At 38.0% G+C, this 12,621-nt stretch overlaps 1 protein-coding gene across 3 annotated transcripts in view; it reads left to right on the top strand.

Moving 5' to 3' along the window:
• The first annotated feature begins 8,991 nt into the window (after window positions 1-8,991).
• The window catches only part of LOC127431076 (hamartin-like), a 39,915-nt gene continuing 36,285 nt past the window's right edge, over window positions 8,992-12,621 (top strand). For 2 of the 3 annotated variants that reach the window (XM_051681320.1, XM_051681318.1), the window contains exons 1-2: window positions 8,992-9,062; window positions 11,054-11,319. In XM_051681320.1, the coding sequence (XP_051537280.1) occupies window positions 11,211-11,319 (109 nt within the window). In that variant the 5' untranslated portion in view covers window positions 8,992-9,062; window positions 11,054-11,210. The remainder of the gene's footprint in view (window positions 9,063-11,053; window positions 11,320-12,621) is intronic. The other variant, XM_051681319.1, reaches the window with a different exon arrangement.

Raw genomic sequence — 12,621 nt, 5'->3', positions numbered from 1 at the left:
GAGACTTAAATCAATGAAAATTGATTGCGTGGATCTCAACTTTGAAAGGTAATTGGACCGGGGGGCCCTAAATGAAAATTGGCCCCAGGGCCCTTAGTCATAATCCGCCCCTGATGTCATCAGGGAAGCCTGCTGGGCCCATAACCCAAAGGTTGATGGATCGAAACCATCCTCTGCTAGCTTCATTCTTGATAGTGGTTGTCTAGTAATTTATATGTGCCAATCTGATGGTTGCTGGTTCGAGATCTGTGTATTCATAATATCTCTGTTGTGCCCAAGGCACTTTAAAGGAAAATCTCTCATCATTTACTCAACCTCATGCCATCCCAGATTTGTACGACTTTCTTCTGTAGAACACAAACAAGGATTTTTAGGTCCATACAATGCAAGTGAATGCTGACCCTATATTTTAAGCTCCAAAATGCACATAAAGGCAGCATAAAAATAATCCAGTGGTTAAATCCATTTCTTCAGAAGCAATATGATAAGTGTGGGTGAGAATTAGATCAATATTTAAGTCCTTTTTTACCATAAATTTCCCTCCCTGCCCAGTAGGTGGTGATATGGATGAAGAATGTGAAAACAAAAAAAGAGAATGTGAAAGTGAAAGTGTATATTGATAGTAAAAATAAAATTAAAAAAAAGACTTCAAACCTTGATCTGAAGGTTAAATATTGATCTGTTTCTCACCCACACTTATCACATTGCTTCTGAAGATATGGATTTAACCACTGGAGTTGCATGGATAACCTTTATGCTGCCTTTATGTGCTTTTGGGAGCTTCAAATTGCGGTTACCATTCACTTGCATTGTGAGGACCTACAGAGCTAAAACATTCTTCTAAAAATCTTTGTGTTCTACAGAAGAAAGAAAGTCATACACAACTGAGATGGCATGAAGGTGAGTAAATGATGAGAGAATTTAAATTTTTGGGTGAACTCTTCCTTTAACCCGAGTTACTCCAGCTGAGTTATATGTTGTTAAAGTCGCATTTGTCGGCCGCATACGTCATCGAGGATGTCTCCTTTCACAAAAGTGAGTAGAACACTCCGAATGCAGCCTTCCAATGCGACCTTCTTTCACGGGAATTCGGAGGATGCAAGAGGTGTATCCTTCGTAGGCACTCACAACCTACAATTCTTTGCTTCAACGGAAATGCAAAAATAAAATAAAAAATAACGCCAATTTGCTGTAAATATGATGTTCAAACGCAAGTAATGTTAATTCCCAAGTTGAAGTACCTCAGAAGATGGGTGCAGAGTATATAATATGTATAATTATATTAATATATAATTAAAATAAAGTATTAGACTAAAAGTACACCTGTAAAATATATTTTCTTTTATCTTTACATCTTTATAACTCTCCTAGAGGGACTTTGTTACCTTCTCACTCAAAGCGCTCGCGCTTGTGCTGTCATAGCAACCATGTTATGTTCTGTTTCCGTTCCTCCTATGAAGGCCGTCTCCTTTAAACGAGATTTGTTTAAAGGACACTCGGTATACTGCAGCCTAGAAAGGACACGTCTTACCAAGCATGCAGCCTTCGAAACGAGACACAGCCGAATATCGGCTATATTGGCCTAAAAGTACTTGGTATCGAATCGTAAAGAAGACAGATTCATTGACCAAGAAAATAAAAAGTGTCTCTCAATGTCAGAAAGGTTGCCGAACATGTCTGTCTCTTACAGGCAGACATTACACAAGCTGTGTCTCGTTTCGAAGGCTACGTGCTAGCTGGGACGATTCCTTTGAAGGCTGCAGTATACTGAGCGTCCTCCTTTAAACAAGCCTTGTTTAAACGAGACGGCCTTCTTAGGACAAACGGAAACAGAACTTATCATGGTTGCTATGACAGCACACCATTCTTTAACAAGCACAAGCGCTTGGAAGGGAATGTATGAGGTAAATTTTAGGAGAGTTATAAAGATGTAGAGAGAAAAGAAAATAGATTTTACAGGTGTACTTTTAGTCCATAATACTTTATTTTAATTACATATTACTATAATTATGAGGTAGGCTGAGGTAGGCTACTTCAGCTTGGGAATTAACATTACTTGCCTTTGAACATCATATTTTCGGGCAAATCGGCGTCATTTTTTCCCCAGACAAATGATGTTCATTTCCGTTGAAGCAAATAATTGTGGGTTGTGAGTGCCCACGAAGGATACACCTCATGCATCCTCCGCATTCCCGTGACTTCGAAGGCTAGAAGGCTGCATTCGGTGTGTCCTACTCGCTTTAGACAGCATCGGTGACGTATGCGGCCGACAAATGCGACATCCGGAGGACGCAGCCTTCGAAACCAGACACATTCATTCATTGTGCCTGCTCTGCAGATGTACCACTGATATTCTTCAGCTCTTATATTCATTCTCTTATTTGACAGGCAGAAGTAAAAGGTCAGGGTAAAAAAGCAACCATTCGGTCCAAGAGAAACCTGATGATATGTCTGGTGAAGTTAAAAAGAGATGACAAACAGGGCTGTGAGCTTGAGTGACTGAATCCAAAACTTTATTCTATCTGAAGTTTAGGATTTGGTGGCTGAGAGGTCACATGAGGTAGCTGTCAATTCAAGAAAAAAAAAAAAAAAGGTCCAGCACCAATACTTTCACATGGTGTGAAAAATCATCTATGTAGATTCTCGAGGGCTTTTGGAACATGAGTTTTGGATCCACAGAGGTTTGGATCTAAAGGCACATGACATCTGTTGAATTTGTATGAATATAGGGCTGTTGAGGTTGTAGTCCCAAAACCCAGAAGAGAATTTTGGGTCATCCTCAGGGTTTTTGTAATGGCAGTTTTGGGTTTATGTGTATAATAAAGTTTGTGTTATCATTACTTTAAGATACTTGGACGTTTTGTTCTACAACATAAATTACACTAAGCCATACCCCAAACGTGAAAAGCCACCGTGTTTTTTTTGTTTTTTGTTTTTTTTAAGCATGTTGCTAACAAGTTGCTAGATAAGAACTACAACGGTTTTCCGTTTTGGCAGGCACATTAATTCACATGCTTGTGGTATTTGTAGTCCTTATACAGCAACTTGTTAGCAATGTACACTGTTAAAAATGTTCCCATAAAAAAACAGTAAAGAACTGGCAGCACAGGGTTGCCAGCAAGTTACTGTAAAATTAACAGTATCTTGCTGTAGCTGAAATTTACAGTTTGCTACTGTTTTTGCAAATACAGCATAAAGCTGTTATTTTACAACCTTTACAGTAAAATACTGACAAAAGGATTAGCAGTTACTGTTTATATGCACTTTTTCACAAGAGGTATATTTGCAGGATTTTACTGTAAACTACAGTAAAAATACACTACATGCTACTGTATAAGCTATTGAGTAATGGACTGCTAGCAAAAAGGACTACAATGTGTTTACTTTTTTCTAAACCTTGTGATTTAATAAATTATTCCTTAGTCTTGCATTAAAAAATACCATGTTTTAATAGTGTATAAATGTAGCCTTTGAAATAGTGACTTAAACTTTTGAGACAAATAATACAGCTTCAAAGTGTCTTTTCAAAACGTCTCTCTTTATTTGCAAAACCCCATTCTTGCAAAACATCTGTACAAAATTATAAGGCAATTGGTAAAACAAAGCCCAAAGCTGATTTGGGTAAATAAACTTACATTTCAGCCATATAAATAATAAATACACATTATAACAAATAATAACAAATCTCTGTTTGTCCAAACACTGACACAAACACTCAGTAAATAACTGAGAAAGTGGCTGAATGAATGACTAAAACAGTGTGTGTGAGTGTCTGAGAAAGTGTTTGTGTGTGTGTGAGTGGCTGAGAAAGTGTTTATGTGAGTTTGTGTGTGTGTGTGTGTGTGTGAGTGTCTGAGAAAGTGTTTGTGTGAGTTTGTGTGTGTGTGCATGTGTTTGTGTGTGAGTGTTTGTGTGTATTGAGTGTGTGCGTGTGTGTGTGTGAGAGAGAGTGTGTGTTGAGTGTGTGTGTGTGTGTGTGTGAGAGAGTGTTTGTGTGAGTTTGTGTGTGTTGAGTGTGTGTGTGTGTGTGTGAGAGTGTTTGTGTGAGTTTGTGTGTATTGAGAGTTTGTGTGTGTGTTGAGAGTGTGTGTGAGAGAGTGTTTGTGTGAGTTTGTGTGTGTTGAGTGTTTGTGTGTGTGTGTGAGAGTGAGTTTGTGTGTGTGTGTGTGTGTGTGTGTGAGAGAGTGTTTGTGTGCGTTTGTGTGTATTGAGTGTGAGTGAGAGAGTGTTTGTGTGTGTGTGTGTGTGTGAGAGTGTTTGTGTGAGTTTGTGTGTACTGAGTGTGTGTGAGAGTGTTTGTGTGTGTGTGAGTGTCTGTGTGTGAGAGTGCTTGTGTGAGTTGTGTGTGTTGAGTGTGTGTGAGAGAGTGTTTGTGTGAGTTTGTGTGTGTTGAGTGTGTGTGAGAGTGTTTGTGTGTGTGTGTGAGAGAGAGAGAGAGAGAGAGAAAGAGTGTTTGTGTGAGTTAGTGTGTGTTGAGTGTGTGTGTGTGAGATAGTGTTCATATGTGAGTGTTTGTGTGAGTTTGAGTGAGTGTGTGTGTGTGAATGACTGGGTTCACTGACTTATATAAAGTCCCACTCAAAGTCCATTAGTTTCTTTAGTAGACTGGAGACACGAGGGCTGACTGATGTCATCTTTTTCTGGGCGACTTTCCCCGTACGCTTTGACAGGACTTTGCCTCGTCCAGCCTTGGTGCCTCTCTCAGGATTTATGCCGATGAACACCTGAAAAACAAATGTGTGTATTCATAATTAGTGTCAGGAGAGCTTTCTTAAAGGAATAGATCACCCAAATATAAAAATTCAATCATCATTTACTCACCTTAATGCCATGCCAGTTGTGTATGATTTCTATCATCATCAGAACACAAACGAAGATGCCTGTCATTTCAGCACGCTACGGAGATAACAATGGAACATTATTTAAATAAAATTTGCAACGTTGTTTGAAGGCTGCACTTCGCAGAATAAAAAGTTACGTTTTTATGAATCTCACCCTGTAATATGGAAGATCCGTTTCAGAAATCCAGCTGCACTCGGTGTCACAGTTACAGTTGGTTTCCCACTGAAACAAGTGTTTAAAAAGTTAGATACAATTCCAATATCACCAATGTTTTCAGATTAAAAGAGAAGGAATATCATGCATCCCTGCATAAAACTTAACATTATCAGCTGTACAGCTGCGTTTCCCAAAAGCGTTGTATACTTCGACTTCGTCGTAAGTAGATTGTAGAAAGTATTGTCACCAATGGTTTCTACAACCTATTTAAGCTTACAATGCTTTTGCGATTTGCAGCCCAGATCTGAACGTTAAAGTTGTTAACGTTATCTGACCACACTGACCGCTTGAGTGAGGTGTTTCTGCACTGTTTTGTGTGTCAGCTCAGACTCCAATCTCAAATCTGACATGCAAATTAACAAATTAACCCAAATCCAGTGCATTATTTAATCTGACAACAAATCACTTAAAGAAAACAATTTTAGTAAAAGAAACAAAGATCTTGGGCTTAAAGACAGAAATATAACGTTACAAACAGCTTATTTAGTTGATATTGGGATCTGATGGCAGGTAGGCTACCAAAATCATTATCACAACACAATATGAGTTGAACATAAATGTAATGTTTTATGGCTATGCTAAAAAGCAAAGCAAAAGGGTACTCACCTATTAATTCAGAAGATGAAGATGGGTGAAAAAAATCACCCCTTAAACACATGTGGGCTCACTGTAGTCTTGTGTTCCCAAAACGCAATGCAAAAAATACTGTAAAGTACTGTTTTCTTTCCTTTGAGCAATCAATACTGTAAAATACCGTAATATTACATCTAAGTCATTTAACCAACCAAAATTAACAGTAATGTACTGCACTTAAAAATAACAGGATTATACTGTTGATATTTTGAAGTAAATTAACAGCAATTTTTAAGAGTGTACGTTTTGTTAAAACACAGCAACTTCAAATTTCACATTTGGGGTATGACCGTGTGTAATCTATGTCTTAAAACAAAATGTCCCAGTATCTTCAAGTCATATTTAAAACAGGCCTTATTTTAGTCATAAATTGAAAAACCCCATTCCCCAAGGTGAATTAGCCTTCCCGGTTCGCCTACAAATTGACCTTACGGCTGAACAACTCTATTTGTATAGATCTTATTCACATTAGCGCCATCTTTGATTTTTAATAGGAATGACAACAAGTACTGTACTGAAGTTTAAAGGGTTTTGGGTCGTTCCGCGGACAACACATTGATAAAATATCTGTCCAAGAACATTCAGTATACAAAGAACTCCAGACAGCAGAGTTGTGGAAAATCAGATATGATCTAGAAGCTTTACACAGCTTTATACCTTTCGTGCCACTAAACAGATGGTAAGTCTATGGAAGCTCTGAACCGCAAGGTGGAAAAAAGATAAATAAATAAAATAAATAAATAAATAACAGTAAAAAAAAAAAAAAAATAGTGTCTCAGTTCCTTCCTGAGCCTAAGTCTTACATTTTTTTCTCTTTTCCTAATTTTTTTTTGTTTGAAATTGTTGGTCTTTCTAAACCATCTATGCCGTTTGCTCAGTGTTACATGGTGGAAGCGAAGGAAAGTATTGAGGAAAACGGGAAACATGGGGAAATTACACAGCAAATCTCTAAAACACATAAATATCCACAGAATACATAATTAAATACCACACATCATAAATACACACCATCAATGATTAGTCAATACATGCCATTAATACCACTCAAGCTAAATACATAGCCGTCGTCAATTACGTTACAGAATGCATATGGAGAGATAAACAACCTGCCCTCATACCCCCACTCACACACACGCTCATGATAATAAACGCCGGGGGACAAATAACATTACACATAACATTCAATGAGGCCTCCCCGGAGAAAAGAAACCCACAAGCATGTAAAACAAATAACCCAACAACAAAATGTACTGCTGGCTTCCTAATCCGCTACCGGACGTGGGATACAGCATTCGTAGAACACATCAACAGCGGCCGCCTAAACCTCGAGTTCAAGATTACCCCGAAGTCACAAATAACCCCTCCCAGTTTACTCACGGCGTTTTCGCAATAACAGCCAGCCCACGTTCCGACACGGCAGCTCTGGCAAAAAAAATTAGCAGTACCAAAACCCCCCCTAACAACAGAAATCATTATACTTTTATAGCTTCACACCCATACTGCTAATACAAAACAGGTGTGTGCAGCCTACTATTCTTCCCCTCGGCGGAACCCGGGGAGCGATACTATAGGTGATTCCTCACCCCCCAAAAAATTTTTGGAAGAGAGAAAAAAAAAATTTGAAGAGAGAATAAAAAATTTGAAGAGAGAAAAAAAATTTTTTGAAGAGAGAAAAAAAAACATTTTGGAAGAGAGAAACAATTTTTTTTGGAAGAGAGAGAAAAAAAAACAATTTTAGGAAGAGAGAATTTTTTTTTTAAAGACTTTAAGAATTGAGACACAATTTTTTTTTCACTGTTATTTTTTTTTTCCACCTTGCGGTTCAGAGCTTCCGTACTATCCCTTACAGCCTCGTTGTCATTTCTAATAAAAATCAAAGATGGCGCTAGCGTGAATAAGGTCTATTTGATCTTAAGGCTGAAACATACTTCACGCAAGTACGCGAATGAAGACGCGAGCGCTTGGTCAAAGCATGGCCTACGCGTGGTCCTGTTGTACATCCTTTACGTGCTCTCTTGCGTTGCTATGGCAGTTACAAACCTCAAACCACAAGGGGGCGATAGAGATTTGTATGCGCCACGAAATCGAATCACGAAAATTTGACTCTGTGGTCCGGAGTATTATGAAGTCAAAAAGCCATCCCATCTCAAAATGACTGGATATCCATAGCTAGTTGCGGCATCTCAGCTGCAGACGCCTTTCCATTTCTTCCTGGCTCAGACAAAATGGTCCCGTAGTTGTTTCCATTTTCTCTTTACAGTGTCGTTATCAGAATTTAGGGACGCTGCAATTTCTTGCCAAGCATTTTCAATTGCTGTTTTTTTCTAATGGGACGAGGGGTCGTAAATATGTTTGTATAATCTAACTTGTTCGGCAAGACTCTCCTCAAATTGCTGCTCCGCCATGACTGTTGTTGACTGAAAACAGAATCCGCTCTAGCGCCCCTTGCGGCAACGCTGAGAATGCAGCGCATTGTAGCATTGGGTTATGAATTGAGCGCTGACACATTTCACTACGCAAGGACACGTGGAATCGAGCTTGCGTAGCAAGGTGCGTCTGTGTTCACGTACTTGCGTAAAGTATGTTTGGGCCTTTATGCAGTATCATATGCATTTTTTGTCTCTTTGGTAAAATTAAAATATATTTATTTTTGTGCTTCCACAAGAATCTTAATGCACACAGTACCAAAGCACACATGTAGAGGCCTGCTAATGCTATCATCCTAGAGTTTAACAAGAAATAGGCTATATATTTTGGTCTTTTGTAATGGGCAATATTTGCCCTCAAAAAGAGGCATTTTACCTTTTATGTGAGCATATTTCTTTTCTAACCATCCTTTTATGTCATACTTCAATGCATTATAATAAATTCTCCATCTGAATAATTAGACTGTTACATAAAATTAATTGAATAAATACTCATTTTTTGTGATAATATGTATACGTTATTTATTTATTAAGCTAATAATTTATTAGAAAAGTAATTTTCAAAATGTGTAATTCGATTATTAGCAGCTTTTCTTGGTCAGATTCAGCGGCTGCGCTCACCACCTGAGTCACGCGAAAACCGCATTACAGTGCACTGCATCCTTCCACCCTTCAGAAAAACAATCCAGGCCCTAACTGCAGGATCACTCCAAAACTTTCAAACGTGAGCCTAACTCACGTCAGAGTTCATAATACTCATAACGTAACTCAGGGCATTTTAAAACTATTTACCTCAAAATATCAAAGTCTTATTAAAAGATACAGACGTGTATATGAGCGCTGGGGGATTATTTCTCCTGCAGAGCTGCGGAGGATGACAGCCGAGGGAGGGGTTGTGAGGTGTTCAAGATGGCGGCGCCCTGTGGAGTGCAGTTGGTTTAACAGGTAAACAGCTTTATTAAACTATGCATTTTGGCGAGTTGTTTTTTCGCATCATGTCCAGCGACAGTCGTAATGTTAGATGTCTTCGTCTCTCATTTTTTACGTGCTTTATAGAGTCTGTCAGACAGCATTTTATTTGCCATGGGCTTTTCGATAATAAGACTCCTCTCTTTCCTGGGACTGCCAGTGAAATAATGGTCCTCATTGATTGATACAGTTTCAAAACGAATTTAACAAATCTGCGCATGCATATGTACGAGTTTATGGAGGAAGGTGAAATGCATGTGGAAGTATTTTATTTTGTTGGCGCATTTTTTAGAGAGAGTCCCGCAGATTCTGGCCATTGTTCTCGCGAGCTGTTTACGCCAGTGGTCATTTCAACACAGAGAGCTGCTGTCAGTGCATGCAGCCTCAACCACAAAATCTAGCTGCAAGGAAATGTGTGCATTATTATTTTGGACCATGCACAGGTAAAAGTGAATGCACGTTTACTGGATTTTACTGTCTTGCTGTGGGGTTTGAACAGAAAACCTTTTGCTGGTGTCTTGCATGCTAATTTTGAGATCTGATGTTTTGCATTGTTTGTCTTTATGACACACAATATTGTAATGCACAAAATCAATCGTTAAGTGAAATGATTGACTGATTGATAATTTGTCAAGTTAAATCTTAAAATGTTTTATTTAGATTTCAGGCTGGATTGAAAGAGAGCATTTGAACTGACACCCAGTTTAAATGCATGGGCAATTTTATTTAAGTTAAATTTGATTTAACTACAGGAGTGACATCTCACATCTTCTGTGTTTGTTTACACACAGAATGGCATGTGTTTCTCCCAGTCAGTGGCAGCAGAAGAATGCGAAAGTTGCACTTGTACCACTTTTAAAACGTGGCGCACATTGCCGGTAATGCTTCAGAATGATCAAAAATGTCCATCTATTGCATGTTTACAAAAGACTAACAATTAAATATAGCACAGATGGTTGCAAAAACGGTCCACGAAGTCTTCAAAACCGCAAGAAACAGGGCAGCTGCATGAAACACAATGAAGGTCTCCTTTTTAGAGTTATAACTTGACATTGCATCTTTTAAAGCGGCAGTATATTAATTATAGCGGTCAAAGCCATTCATGTAGTGTAAAAAACCTTTAAATCTAGATAGGCACATGAAGATGTCCTGTGTAAGTCCCCTTTGGTGTAGATAGTTTTGCTGAAGAGGCAGTCATATGCAGATGCACTTGGTCCTTGTGATGACACAAGTTCCACAGATTCCACAGAAGCCGTTTCTGGAGCTTGGTTTAAAATAAATGCTATTTTTCTAGTAAGGAGGAAGTTTTCAGTTCTGAACCTTACAGTATATGTTTTATACAGTATAGTGCTCATATATCAAAAGATCAAGGGAAATTTGATTCCTCATGTCATGACCCCTTGTATAAGCTACATTGTCCTTGTAGCTTATAGTTTATTGTGATCAGACCATTGAGACATGTCACATTTCTCTGGTCTCATTATGAATTTGCTTTGAGCATGGATTACAGCAAGGCATTGTCCTGATCCTCAGGCTGGTGCGACAACTGTCCTCTTTTGTTGTGACTGCAGGAACATGTCTTAACATGTGAATTTGTGAATCTTGCATGCTGCAACAAACTGTTGAATCTCATTTTTGGCATCCAGGTCTGTTTGATTAGCCTCCAATACCCAATGTGAAAAATGGGCTTAATTGGTATTAATTAATGTACCACTGGTGGAGTGCAACTTATGTTACTGCATTTACTGTAACACATTATTAAAGTTCGTGTTGCTGATGGCCAAATGCGATTATAATAGTGTGCATTATAATTCTATAACTTTAATGTGCACAGCAATATTTTTCTCACTCTGAACTGGGAAGTTAACTTAAAGACTGGAACTGCAAAAATTTTCAAAAATAAATATTTCATCATGTTTGGTACTTCTGGACAAGAATGAATGTCAGCCCTCAAATGTTTCTTGCAGTGGTGCCTGGAGACCGTTTTGAGGGGCACCCCAGGGACCCCTCCAGGCTGGACAGGACACGGATCACTGTGAGAGTGACGTCTGAGAGCCCTTCCCCTCTCCCTTGTCTGTTTCAGAGACACCTGCCTCTGAACCATCCTGAGCTGTCTGTACCATCATGTCAAGGGAACAGCTGAACGTGGGGGACCTGCTCCCACTACTGGAGACCTCTGACCTCCGCCAGTTGGATGAGATCAAGGGCCTTATCAATGAACATCTCAACACAGGTCCCCATGAAATAGGGCTGCATGATTATGATGAAAATCATAATTGCAGATTATTTCCTTTGATATTGTAATTGTGATTATTTTGATTAATAGAATTTACATTAAAATACTTATTTTGTTTGGGGTAGCTGCATGCCATATTCTTTAAATGGCCATGCATCAAAACAAGCTGAGAAGTGTGTTCCTGGATTGCATTATTATTTTAATTGCATGAAAAACAAAGTGTTATTCACCTTTTAAATATGACTGTGTCATTTATTCAAATGGTGAGCATTACTAATATGTCTTTAGACTAATTTAAACGCCTCTGATTTGCCTTTGTATTCATGCACACAACAACGGCCCAAAAAGTATGTTGTAAATAAAGAATTTTGGCGCAATGGGAGCACACCTAAATGTAATGCTGTAATTGATAACATGATTATATAATTGCAACAGCTTTAATTGTAATCTCTATTATTTTTATGATTAATTGTGCAGCCCTACCATGAAATATCCTTTCCTACATAAAACTTAAAGCTGAAGTGTGATTTTTGTTTTTTATTTTAATTTTCTCCTGTCACAGCTTAAAGGGACAGTTTACCCAAAAATGAAAATTCTGTCATTTATTCACCCTCATGACTCTTTCTTCTGTAGAACACAATAGATGTAAAGCAGTATGATGGTTTTCTATACTATAAAAGTGAATGGTAACTGAGGCTGCCATTTAGCCTAACATCTACTTTTGTGTTCCACTGAAAAACAAAACAAAAACATTCAAAATTAATATTGAAGTTAAATTTTTTTTTATTTTTTATTTTTATTTATTTTTTTTTGCAATTCCATTTGAAGATGCTACTGGTGCAGAAATGACACATTTAAGGAATAGTTCACCCCAAAAATGAAAATTCCCTCATCATTTACTCACCATCATGCAATCCCAGATGTGAATGGCTTTCTTCTGCAGAACTCAAATGAAGATTTTTAGAAGAATTTCTTAGCTCTGTAGGTCCATACAATGCAAGTGAATGGGTACTAAAAGTTTAAATGCATATAAAGGGAGCATAAAAGTAATCCATAAGTCTCAAGTTGTTAAGTCTATTTCTTCGGAAGTGATATAAGTGTTGGTGAGGGAAAAGATCAATATTTAAGACTTTTATTTTTTACTATAAATTCTCCCTGCCCAGTAGGTGGTGATATGCAAGAAGAATACAAATCACCAAAAACAAAAGAAGAATGTGAAAGTGAAAGTGGAGATTAATGGATTTAAATATTGATCTGTTTCTTACCCACACCTATCATATCTCTTCTGAAGACATGGAT

The sequence above is a fragment of the Myxocyprinus asiaticus genome, chromosome 40 (assembly GCF_019703515.2).
Source record: "Myxocyprinus asiaticus isolate MX2 ecotype Aquarium Trade chromosome 40, UBuf_Myxa_2, whole genome shotgun sequence".
Taxonomy (NCBI): Eukaryota; Metazoa; Chordata; class Actinopteri; order Cypriniformes; family Catostomidae; genus Myxocyprinus; species Myxocyprinus asiaticus.
This window is presented reverse-complemented; position numbering and strand designations above follow the sequence as displayed.